At 44.6% G+C, this 12830-nt stretch overlaps 1 protein-coding gene across 6 annotated transcripts in view; it reads left to right on the top strand.

Annotated features, from left to right (window-relative positions):
* Window positions 1-12830, top strand: part of HTR4 (5-hydroxytryptamine receptor 4) — a 151402-nt gene that overhangs the window by 67582 nt on the left and 70990 nt on the right. For all 6 annotated transcript variants that reach the window (XR_012996350.1, XR_012996351.1, XM_076349909.1 and 3 more), the window contains exons 3-4: window positions 4471-4596; window positions 5584-5784. Coding sequence is in view for 4 of the 6 variants with exons in the window: in XM_076349909.1 (XP_076206024.1) it covers window positions 4471-4596; window positions 5584-5784 (327 nt within the window). In the remaining 2 variants the exon portion in view is untranslated. The remainder of the gene's footprint in view (window positions 1-4470; window positions 4597-5583; window positions 5785-12830) is intronic.

A 12830-nucleotide genomic window follows, 5' to 3' on the forward strand; every position in this document is an offset into this window, starting at 1 on the left:
GCACAGCAGCTTTCCAGCGGGAGGAGAGCGGGCAGTTAAGTTCACCCATGCACTTACTACATGTTGTCTTGATTACTGTGAAATGTTTATGTCCAAGTGTAAACCCATTGCCATTAGGATCAGAGCAGCTCATTCAAGGAACAGTTCAAATCAAAATGCTTCACTCCTCCTCTCTTCGTCCCTCCGTGGGATGAGGTCCCAGGGCATCCTGACACCAAGTGCCTTTCGTTGGGCAGCACAGCCGCCAGCCTGAGAGCCAGCATCCTTGCTGCAAGGAGGGGTCAGGGATCTCTCAGCAGGCAGCCTCAAAACCCTGGGGCTTCCCCCAAAAAAGAGCCAGCAGGCTCAGTCACCAGCCCCCCTCCCAAGGCTGGTGGAGTGAGAAGCCCCGTCCATGGCCTATGGCCAGCTCACCCCTCTGGCAGGGCTCGGGGACGAGGGTGGTGTCTCTCCCCCTCTGTACACGCTGCAGAGTGCAGATGCAAGGTGCTCAAATAACGCAGTGATGAGAATTGTTTAGGAACAGCAGAAGGACAGGCAAAGCTAGATAAGACAAAATATAAATCTAACTCTCTGCCTGGCTCTGTATAAACTAAACTATCATCATCCTCTTTACCACTGTTCCATCATGTATGTGCTGCCATGCTCACTTGGGAGGAAAAGGAACATCTTTTGTATGGTGCTATTCAGTGTAGTTTGACATTTTGTTTCACAGATGCAGCCACAGAGCAATGTTAGTCTATTGTGAAGGCTTATTTAGACAGGTACAATTACAGCTGGGCAGTGAAGGTGCCTTTGATCCCGGCATCCCCATTGTTCCTGAGGCTTTTCATCTCACCCAGTACCCAGCTAGAAGGCCTGTGGCTGAGACCTGCCTTAGCAGAAATTGTTTCTTTTCCATTTCCCTGTAATTTTCATGGTGTCATCTTCTGCTGATGAACATTATTAATGAAGGCTCTGGCATTTGATTGTGCTCAAAATACTGATGCTTGGTATGATCATCAGACTGATGTCTGATGGCATGGCATGACCATCAGACTGATGTCTGACCTTCCCCAGCTGTGCAGCAGCCATCTGCAGGAGGAGGGCAAGCGGTGGGCCCAGGGCAGTCTGTGCAGCTCCAGCAGAGGAGGATCGCCTTGTGCATCCCCCTGTGTGTGGTGCCCACAGGGGAGGACCCGCTCCTGGCTGTTCATCCTTTTCCAAAGCACTTTACTGCAGTGCAGATTCATATGTCAGCAGCTCCCAGCTTCCAGCCTCCCAAAATCTCCAATACAGGATTTTGCTACTGGGGAAAATGAAGTCTTTCAGATCAGAAGAACATCGAGATGGATGGGAGAGGGGGAGAGTGATTTCTAGATGCGTGGAAGGAATGACATCCTTTTCTAGGAGCAGCTGTGTGGCCAGTGACCAGTTCTGCAGGGTGGCTTGGGATTTTAGTATTAGGATAAGGAATTAGATGCCAATCACCTTTAATTTTGAGGAAAGAGTCTCTGTATGCAATTTGGGGTGGTCACTGGTGATTGAGAAGCACAGAAACTGATGCTATTTGCTTGATTTTGCATTTAGCATGTTACTACGAGACCAAGGAGGAAAGCTGCCCAGAGATAGTGTTCACCATGTACTGAGAATTCAAAAGACAGGCCAGAGAGGGGGAAGGCAAAGGAATCCACCAAGAGCTATTAAACACAAGCCCACTGTGACACAGACCTTTGTGGCATGAGAGACCATGCAAGGGAGGCACTGCTGTACGCATGTAGGCATTTCATCTCCCACAGGCCACTGTCAGAGACAGGATGATGGATGAGGCAGATCCTTTTGATCAATAGGGATTTTATTCTGTCAGACGGGAGGAAGTATGACTGGACCAATGTAGGCAAATTGCAGGCAATAATTGCAGTGTAACTGCAAGAACTGCAGACATAGAACCCACTCGTTGCAAGAGCTGTTCAAGAACTAATGACCCAAGGCATCAGGAAGCAACGCTCTCCAATAAAAACTGGGAAAGCCACATTTAGTTCAGACAAAGCCTTATCAACATTTCTAAATGCACCGAAGGATTTGCCCAGAGCTACCAGCTTCTTGGAGCCTTAATTGCCCTCATTGAAGTTGTGCTAAGTTCAGCAGACAACTCTTTCTAATTAAGTGCAAACTCTTTCAGATGCTGAATAAAAACACATCTTGACTTTGCCTTTCTCCTATCTTAGCGTCTATAATTGGCTTGCACAAAAATAAGTGTCTTGCTGGATGCGAACCCATGGCTCCATCTGACCCCTTCAGCATTAACACCAGAGACCTTCCTCCATTAAGCAGGAGTGGATTTACTGACAGCACTGAAAACCGACACGGCAAAAGAAGCAGTCATGCCCTTGCCTCTGGGCTAGGATCATTCATTCCAACACAAGACTAAACCCACTTCCTTACTGGGTACCCTTCGTCCTGAGCCACCCGTACCCCCTCTCCTGGTACACTGGTACCCCAACAACCCACCTCCAGAAGGACACGTGCCTGGCAGTGTTCAGGGACTTTTTGCCTGAAAACCTCGTAGAGAGGTGGGATACACCCAACTGTCCACTCTATGTGACATTTATTAATCTCTTAGTTTTATCACAGGAGATTATCTGGAATTAAAAGCTACCTGTGCTCTCACAGGTGAGAAAGCACTACTTGGCATACGGACATACATTAATGAAGCTAGGATATGCAGTTGCCTTGGACCTCTTTCTTATTATAGCCGTATAATTGCACTTGTTTTTGAGCCTGCATATATCTGCCTAGTGCTGTGTTTTTCTATGAAACTAGCGTGAAGCCAGGGCATCTCCTTTTCTCTTCTTTATTTGCTTATAAAGATCCTCACCCGTCTGGATGAACCGATACCCAGTGATGTATTTCCTCATAAAACATTGACAATCAAGGAATTCCTAAGATATTGTTCATACTCAATATGAAGAGTCCAACCTCAGCAGGCTGCCGTCTGACCCACTGGTGCATCTGGCAGTGGGCAAAAAAGTCATACTCAAAGTGGCATTGCTTTTAGGGACAAAAATGGAGATTGTGATTAAGTGGATGTTCCGCAATGCAGGCTCAGGGTGAAGTCAGTCACTAGAAGCTTATTAAAATAGCACAGGTAGCGGAGGCAGGACCTCAGCAGTCTCTAATCTTTTTTAGCTTTGCCAAAATCAGGAGAATTCAGTGAGATAAAGTGTAAAAGTCTGGAATGTATTTAGTAAATAAAAAGTGATCCCAGAGGAAGTCAAAGTAAAACAGAGTAACAGTTCAGTTTTTCAATTACCTGAACAATTTCACAACATTATTCCTGGGTGCCAAATACCAGCTCCGTACGCTGTGAAGAAATTTCCCTGCTGAATTAGTGTCAAGTGCTGCTCTTAATGCCAGTTTATTTCTAGCCACACTTGATAACATGAACAAACACCCGTTTTCACCTGTGTAATGTAATAGGGAAAGTTACACAAGCAGGTGAAGGTTTAGGACGCATTTTGCTCTGGATACATAATTAGAAATAGCTTTAAAGGAAAAGTGGCTCAAAATTTTGTAATAAAACCGATTTTATGAGGAATTGAGGAGTATTTATTGCATGCTGTGTATTACCTTCCTGCTTTGCAGGCTCCAAAAAAAACCCCAACAACTTTTTTTGAAACATTTAACAAGATATTTGTAGAAATGCAGACTTAAAATATGTCCAACATTGTGTTTTCATGTTATCCTTCCTTCTTCTTTTCTTTCTCTTCATTAACTGAAAGAAATTATTTCTGTCAGGGTAGGGGGAAATTGGGCACTTCCTTTTAAAAAAAGTTTATTTTCTTTTCCCTAATTCTGGAAAAGTTACCAAGTGAAAAAGAAAAAAAAAAAAAAGCCAGGGTGCCTCTTGTTCCGTGGCACAGAGTGAAGGGAAGAGAGAACAAGGGAAAAGATTATGTAGAAGATTTCAAAATTCGAGATGTAAAATGCTCATCTTGAGGAAAACCTTGGGAAAAAAATTGAAAAACAAAAGGAAAGAAAACTGAAATACTTCTGCATAGAAAATAACATTATTTATTGAGGTGAAAAGTGAATGAAAACATTTTCATCCAGAGGCTCTGAACTGGAAGGGACTTTCAGAAATCAGGCACAGCACAGTCCAGCTCTCTGCGGTACATGTCGGCTTATCCACCCCTGGGAGACATGAGCAGCCGCAGGCGTTGCGGCTATCCTCCGCCTGTAGCCTTTCTGCTGATGAACACAAGCCTCGCAGCTTTCCCCATAAATATGAATTGCTCTTTATGAAACGGTGCCGAGGTCTTGGTGGGAAGGCTGCCTCGCTGCAACGGGCGTGGGGATGCTGCTCCCACACTTGCCAAAATGAGTGCTTGTGCCTGGCACCTCAGTGCTGCCCAGGCCATCCCCTCCCAGCGCTGCTGCAGCTTCTTTTCTTTTCTTTTATCTTCTTTTTTTTGTGTCTGTGCTCCCCAGTTCGACTGAGGGCTTCGGCGTAGCGGAGAAGATCGTGCTGCTCACCTTCATCTCTGCCGTTATACTGATGGCCATCCTGGGGAACCTGCTGGTGATGGTGGCTGTGTGCCGGGACAGGCAGCTCAGGTGAGCCCACCCAGCCAGCCACCGCCTGCCCTTCCGCGGGCAGGCACAGGGGAAAATCCCTGCCTAAAAAGCCCCGTGCCCGCAGCCGAGAGCATAAACCGCCACAATGAAGGATGTCTCTCGCCATGCATTGCCCACGGTGATGTCAGACTCTCACACTGGCCTCTGTGCATCCCCACTTGGATTTACATCATGGTGGTGGGATCATTTCAGTATCCATCCTCTACATTTTTAGCACTCTGGATGTCAAAAAAACCAGATAAATCGGTGAAAAACAGAGCTAAGCAGCAATTCCTTGGAGAAGCAGGTTGGCCTCTACCCCTTTTCCATCTCAAATTTCCCGACAAGCCCATCAGAAAACCATGCAGATCAAGGTCCTGTTGCAGTTGTGCCGCACTGCCACAACTTGGCAAATGCTGCCAGTGATTTGGGGGGGTCACAGGCAAAACTCCTGTCTCGAGGCTTGCTGCTACCCCTGGGAGTTGTCAGACCAGCCTGAGGAGCAGAGCGAGAAATTCAACAGCCTCTATTCATATTCTGCGTGGGATTTTTAATGGATTTAATTCTATTTTATTGTTATGATTTAAAAAGTACTCTTCGAGTTAAAATTACAGCTTCAGTCTAAATTCTCCTCAGTGCTTTCTGGAAGGATTTTCTCAATTTACAAGTTAAAACAAAATCCCCCTCCTCCACCCCAAACTCTCCAATGCAAGCTGTGAGGCTGAGCCACAGGCAGAGGCCTGAGAGCATCTATTTGCCTTTTCCGTGTGAGCAGTAAGATATGTTCATGCAGAGAACACAGTGGATATGCAGCTGTAGATACCAGGAACGAGCGAAAGCTGACCATATAAAGTGAGGAGTACGTGAGAGAGGACCTTTCAGTGTGATGGAGCAAATTAGACCCAATCACAAGCTGAAATCTCTGTCCACATGTAGAGGATGCTGCACTGAAACTATTCCACCCTAATTTTGTGATCTGTCTTGCAGGAAAATCAAGACCAATTATTTCATTGTTTCCCTTGCCTTTGCGGACCTGCTGGTGTCAGTGCTGGTGATGCCGTTTGGAGCCATTGAGTTGGTTCAGGACAACTGGATCTATGGAGAGATGTTCTGCCTGGTCCGAACGTCCCTCGATGTCCTGCTCACCACAGCGTCAATCCTGCACCTGTGCTGTATCTCGCTGGACAGGTATGAACAGAAGAGCATAGAGAATAATTATGGTTGCTTTAAGTTTCTTTGGTGTTGTTGCTCATCAGCAGTAGCCAAAGTGCAAATATGAACCTGCTGGGAACCATAAAGCAATAAATATCTCTCAGTAGCTGATTTTGGAGAGAGCTCTCTGAATCCTCATCAGTGTAGAAAAACTTTGAAAGGAATGAGATTTATATCAATAGAGCAAGCCAGGTTCCCAGCTGCTTTGTGGCACAGCTCTGTTTGCTTTACTGATCAGACGTGGCACAGTTTCTTCTTTAAAGTAAAGAAAAGACACCTTAAAGATGTATCCAGAGGAAAGACCTGCAGCTGTCGCAGACGGAGGTGCATCATGCACAGGACGTTGTTTTAGCAGGGACGTTGCTCTCCGTTACGATGTCAGGTGTTGCTCACTGCCAGGGGCTGCAGGGGAGGCTTGGCTGGTGCAAGGCTTAATGTGTTGTACTGAGCCCCGTCTTCGCAGGGACCGAAACACTAAATTATCTGCCTTTCTCTCTCTTGTCAAAAAAATATTTGACATATCTTTCAAGTGCTATCAGAACTGCTCTTCCTACTGCTAGCAGCCATACGGGCAGATGAAAACCGATATTACTAAATGACGCATTTTGGCATATATTACTAGATTATATGGAGAAAGAGCAAAAAGAGCAACCCCCCCATATTTTATGGGCTGTTTTTCTAAGGCATCCATCTGCACATCTCCACTAGTGACTGCTAACAAGGAGGCAAATAAAGCTGGTGAAAAGGATGCATAGGCTTTGTGGGAGATCCTAAAAACTTCCTTTTCTTTGAAAATTTTCTTGTGAAATTAAAACGAAGCCAAAATCCTAAACAATTTATGGCAAACAATTCTGTTTTACTGTTGTCTGCAGTTTTTCAGGGTAAATGGCAGAACTTTGCATACAGAATAGCACGAGTTTTTCACAGGATAAATACTTAGAAGAAAACATTTTGACCAGCTATTCTAATAAGCAATATTTAGAGCTTTCATTTGAGTTCTGTGCAGAGATTTCAGTACTTTTAAAAATACTATTACTTAGTATTACTAATATGGCCAAAATAACCATAATCATTTTCATCATCATGACAACTGATATTTAAATAGCATCTTTCATCCAAAGAGTCTGTACCCAGCCAGACTTCAAAAGATACTTGATTAACTTCTCCACTGATGGGCAGCACTCCTTTCTTGTGGGAGAGGGGCACCGGCACATGCAGTATTGTATCCAGAAAGAAGCTGATGTGCAACAGCTACAGCGTGTTTCCTTATCTGGAAGTTTAGATGGCTGGAACACAAATAGGAAGCTCATTATCTTAAAAACGTTGACAAATTGCCACTTTGAGCCAATTACCAGTAAAGCAGATGTTAGGCACTGCGCTCTGGATGTGGCCTTATTATATAAAATGTTGGGGTTTGATTCTCCAGGCTCTTAATTAAACGTAGGGGGTCGTGTAGAGAAGGCATCGGGAAGGGAAAATGTTGTTTTCCTCCCTCCCTTTCACCCCCTGATCTCTGATACCCGCAGGGGATGGGGAACCCCTGTGTGGGGCACACAGAAGGGAAACTCCCCCCTTTCTCCTGTCTATGCCACCCTTTGCCATGTCATGAGCTCTTGCTCCTGCCGTCTGTCCCCGTCGGTCCCCATGCTCCCGGTACAGCCTCGCCTGGGGGTGGCGAAGGGGTTGGGGACAGCCTTGGGACTATGGCTGTCGAAATGCGTGGCTCAGAGTTAATTTTTCAGGGATACAGAACAGAGATCACAGTTTTGTACAGGAAGTTTTTATGTAAACAGACCTGAGGCAGAGTTTGCAAACACCCAGCTCAGTAGAAGGAACTGGAAATGCAAAAAAAACCCAAACAAACAAAAAACCCCTAAAAAGAGATGGATTAGATTATTCTGTACTAAATGAAACATTCAGAGCAGAGTGTGAACATCTGAAGAGGACTACAGCTCTGCTCTTCCTTCTGTGCTCTTTTATTCTCTGGCCCAGGGAGTCTTGAATTTTCTCTGCCAGATGCAGAGCTGCTGTAGCAAAGGGTGAGCGTCGCTGCCTACAGAAACACATCGATGGTTCCCCTTGTTGTGGACAGAGGGAAAGGGGGAGCTGAGTCTGGGGACCCCCACTCCATCCCCCCATCCCAAGCCAATGCTTTAATCACTAGAATAATACACAGAAGAGAATGGCTGTCTTGAACAAAAGCGGGAGCTGTAGCCGTGTTTTGGAGGAGACTAATTCTCTAAGGTTGTTCCACATGTGTTCTGAGAAGGTTTTGGGAAGGTGCAGCGCTCCCTGCACTTGGGCCTAAGGGTGACGGGCATTGCACTTGAACAAGTCCCATATCAGCATCACTCCATTTAAGTGGCTCGGCCTTCTGTGATAAAATTACTCTGCTTTTAAAGATTTCTGCTTACTAAGTGTGTATTTGAACCTGTTGCTTGTCCAGAAATTCTTCCTATTTCTTCAGGATTAGAAAGATTCTTTAAAGTAGAAGGAAAAATAGACACACACACACACACTGGCTAAAAAAGCCCAACATCCACCAACCTTGGTGCCAAACTGATCAAAAAAAAGTGTTTATGGCTCTGAATTTGAAGGAGCTGGAGATAATCTTAAGTGTCACAGCAAAAATTTTTTTTCAGAAAATGCCTGTAAACTTCTTCCTCATGAATGCTCTGACGGAGAGAAATCCCCCAATATTTGCCATCTACCAAGTATCGGCCATGTTAGACTGAACATCAGTCAAATTGCTTGAAAAGAAGCCGAGTTATTACTGAGTGATGGGTGTGCTGAAAACCTCTGCAAGTTCAGGGGTGAGGGAGCAGAGCTGCACCGTCTGGGATACAGAAACACAGCGGCAATTTTTTGACAGCTGACAAACCTGAAATTGCCAGATGTCGGGGAATTATTGCAGGACACACAAATGCTCTTTCTCTTTCGCATGTGATTACCATACATGTGCTGTTCTTTGCTCTCAGGCAGAGCAAGGGGAAGAGAAAACATTCTCCAAGCTGGTGGCTGGATGCAGCCTGACATGGATAATTATCGCAGCCTTTATCATTTGCTTGGTGCTTTCATGCCAAAGAATGACGCCTCTGCAGACTAGCTGCACAGCTGATCTAAACTTTAGGTAATTCTCTGGTAGTGTTTTTCTTGTTTCTCTTCTCAAAATGGCTTTATTGAGTGCTTGCTGGAGCAATGACCACCACACACAACACCATTAGCAGAGCATTAACAGCAACATCCCCAAGACAGGCTGCTCCTCTCCAAAGGCACTTGAATTTGCGATAGAAACTTTTCTCTATTGTCTAATCTCTGCAGGGCATATATAGCTCTCCTAACCATTCAGTCTTGCTGTAGAAGTTCATCTTGGATGCTATTTTGAGTCCATGGGTAATCATTTGGAGCATTTTCACTGACATTAAAAAAGCCAGGATTTCATCTTAGACGTTTCAAAAGGTATATTTCTTCTCCCAGTACAAGAAGGCACAATTATGTCTGTGTTTGCTGACAGTGAGTGTCAGCTGAAAGAGAAAGCCCAAGATCTCTCTGTCTCATGTGAAGAGGAGAATCCCAAGTCAATTACGTGGCTTTCATCACTTTCTGTTTGGTCAGACACCTCAGTATGAATCTGACTGAGTCCCAAGACTACGGGCTTCTGGGTTCTCTCAGGACCAAATGTCAAGTTCAGACTACCCACCATGGTGCTTGAGACAGACCAAGGTGCCTCCTGTAGCACTGGACAAGTTCTCCTGAACTGCTGTAAATGAAAATATTATGGAGGTGGGTCAGTCCCTAGTCATATTCCTCTCTTAAAGCTGTATCTCTTCCTCTGATTGATTGACTGACTGATTAACATGATTTTCAAAACACAACTTAGTAGGACACTAGTAGGGTACTGTAGCCATCACTGAAGTTGTTTAACATCCACCTGGACATCATCCTTGAGCACAGAAACAGTCCTAACCTGACCAGGAATTTCTGTGCTAATTCATGAGCTCTTTTGTGTCCCAAACAGTCTATTAAAAAGACTTTCTTTCTTCCTGAATTACCACTGTACATGTTATTTTACGTTTCTGCAGTGCTTGCTCACTGGCACGGTCTGGCAGCCTGACTAGGTAAATCAGAAAACATGTTGTATAAAAGAATTGCTTTCCACCACACAAGCAGCAGACCCTGATGCCTGCAGATCCAAAACCCAATACTCCTTACCTGTCAACACTGTCAGGTCTAAACATTAACAAAGACCAAGAACATTAATTTTTTTTCCTATTGGGCCTGTTTAATAAACCATTTTCTGATTGAAATGAAACATGAGGCCTTTCCCTCCATCTCTCAGAGGAGGCATTTGGGTGGAAGAAGACAGGGAGGACGCAGACATTTTGATTTTGGCCCTTATCACATCCCTAAGGACATGCCATGGTCTCCTCCTTGCTGCATTGTGGAGAATATTACACTTGTGCCATGTCCTGCTGCAGGTCACCTGGAGCTAGTGACAGTCCCACTTCACTCCTGTGTCCTTTTCGCAGAGATTAATTCGCTTTTGCTGCCATGAAGTTGGCTGCTGTTCCAAACCTCCTCAGCAAGCAGGACAACAGGGATTTTCAACACAGCTTGGGTGGAGTGGTGGATGCAGAATAGTAGATCCATTTTCCATACCAAAAGAAGGCTAAACCCCACCTTTTAAATCTGCCTTTTTCTCCTTCCCAATGTGCCAGCCCCTTGCTGTGACTGTCCTGGGAGTATCACTTTCAGGTGTGTTTTGGTCTGTGATCATCCTGAGAAGGGCAAGGAGAGAATTTTGACCTCACTTCACATCTGTGCTAGAGATGAAAAGTGAAAATATCCAGACTTCAGCCACATTTGAATAGATACAAAAATTTTCTAAATTCCACCTATTTCTTGAGCACTTCACCAATTTTTAAAATCCTCTTCCTTTTGCAGACTGAACTCAAAAAGTTGTGATGTTCCTGGTGCATATTAGTTAAAATGTGGGTACCTGACAGCGCAGTCTAATAGAGATTAATGACTTGACAGAATAACCATCGTCTAACCCAAATGAGCAGTGTGCCCAACATGTGCTGTTCACAGCAAGGATTTAACAGGCTAGCAAAGCCTTCTGATTTCCAGCTGCTGCACCAAATTTTCCTTTTGGGACTTGGACTACAGGCTTTCAAAGCATATCTTGTCCTGTGCAAACATTAGTTGAGATTTGAAAAGACTTCCAGACAGTTTATTTTTTGCGGTATTCTGCAGTCATCTCCAAGCAACTTTCAGGTCAGCTCAAAATACTCACTCTGATATGAGTAAGAGCAACGTGTCTTTCTTTTCCCCTCTTGTCTGCAAAACCTCAGACCTAGGCTTTAAAGGTTGCTGGCAGAAACTTGAATTTCTGTGACAATTTTTGGTTGTTTTGGGGTTGTTTTTTTCTGCAGTGAGAACTGACTCCCAAACAGTGTTAAGAGGACAGAACAGATGAGAACATAGTGGTGGATGGCCCTGAGAGGATCAGAGCAGGTAGATGAATGCCTGGGTTTCTCGTGCAGGGAAGGATGACTCAGCCCATCGTGGAGCTGTTCTCCATCACCACTGCTTCACCCGTCCTGGCAGCGGGGTTGGAGGAGCACTGACAGCACTGCTTCCTTCACAGTGTTTTATTTAAATTTTGCTAGCTGTTGCCCTTCTGTTCATTCAGACTTTATGGGAGTATGCTTTTTCTAGCTGGTGTTTTTTCTGTGATTCATATATTTCCTGCCTTCTGTTTTATTTCAGGGCATACAACTGTGGGTTTTTTTAAAGCAACTTTTTTGAAGAATCTAATCCTCAGGACTCAGTTTGGAAAGTCATTCTGTTCAACATTCTCAGAAAGTGTTGCTTGAAAAGGCTTTTATTTGATAATATCTTGTATCTATTTCCATTACTGCCTCTGGGGGAAAAAAAAAAGCATTTAGGCTTTAATTCTCAAAGGGATTTGAGAAAATCTGGAGAAATCACCACAGGATAAACTGATCTTACCGGCAGACACAGGGAGCAAAGTACTGCAGAGACTTAGAGACACTCTCAGTCTCATCTGAAGAAGTGTTTTTCCAAGGTATCAGAGGTACCTCAGGGCTCACTGAATCCAAATTTTGCTGTCATTGGGTTATGCTTTTTCATCGTCTCTTTGGTATTCTAATATAAAAGAAAGATTTACCCTTGAATTATTTATTTATTGCATGTTTCATGCATATCTATCCATTCTTTGTGCCTATGCAATAAAACTAATTGCACTGCATATAAATAGACCAGGTGGCTATGATAGAGTCTCCAAATAGAGTTAACCTGTCAGGAAAGGCAATTTTCTTCTCCAATATTTGCAGTACAATTTGCAATGCAATTAATTCTCAAAGTCTTGGGGGAAAAAAAACAACAAAGAAACAAACAGGTCCTACACATCTGTATTCTTGGGCTTAGACGCACATCTGGCACCTCTGCTCTTCATGCAGCCAGAGCATCCTGCACCCTCTCTCCTCTTCCTCCAGCTCTCCTGGCTGCATCCCAGCCTGTGAAGCTTTCCTCCAAGTCTACATCTCTGCTGGGTACTAGGTAGACTGTTTGCCTGGCGTGTTCAAAACATTTGCAGATTTGCTATGTAACATGCAACAAAACAGACCTAACTCTGTGTTTGTATATTCAACACTAATCTTACTGGAATTCAAACATACCACATAATCACTGCTAAATAAAGGCTAAAGCAAAGCAGATGTATCCAAAGAGTGTTGGAGCACCAGAGTGACAGATGCTCATTGCACCATTTACAAACATTAATTAACATTAATGTACTGTTCAGACATCAAATTAGCACAATCCCTTGAGAGAGATGATGTTTTAGAGATTCCCAAACCTCGGTGCTCTGCAGCGGCAGTCTGTCTGCAGAAGAAGCCCTCTCCCTGCAGGGGGTGGGAGGGCGCGCAGGTGTGAGAGCATGTGCAGGGGGCACAGGAGTGGTTTGGTTCGGGTGGTCGCCGGCTCTGCCCGCCCTG

The sequence above is a fragment of the Aptenodytes patagonicus genome, chromosome 12 (assembly GCF_965638725.1).
Source record: "Aptenodytes patagonicus chromosome 12, bAptPat1.pri.cur, whole genome shotgun sequence".
In the NCBI taxonomy this organism is placed as follows: Eukaryota; Metazoa; Chordata; class Aves; order Sphenisciformes; family Spheniscidae; genus Aptenodytes; species Aptenodytes patagonicus.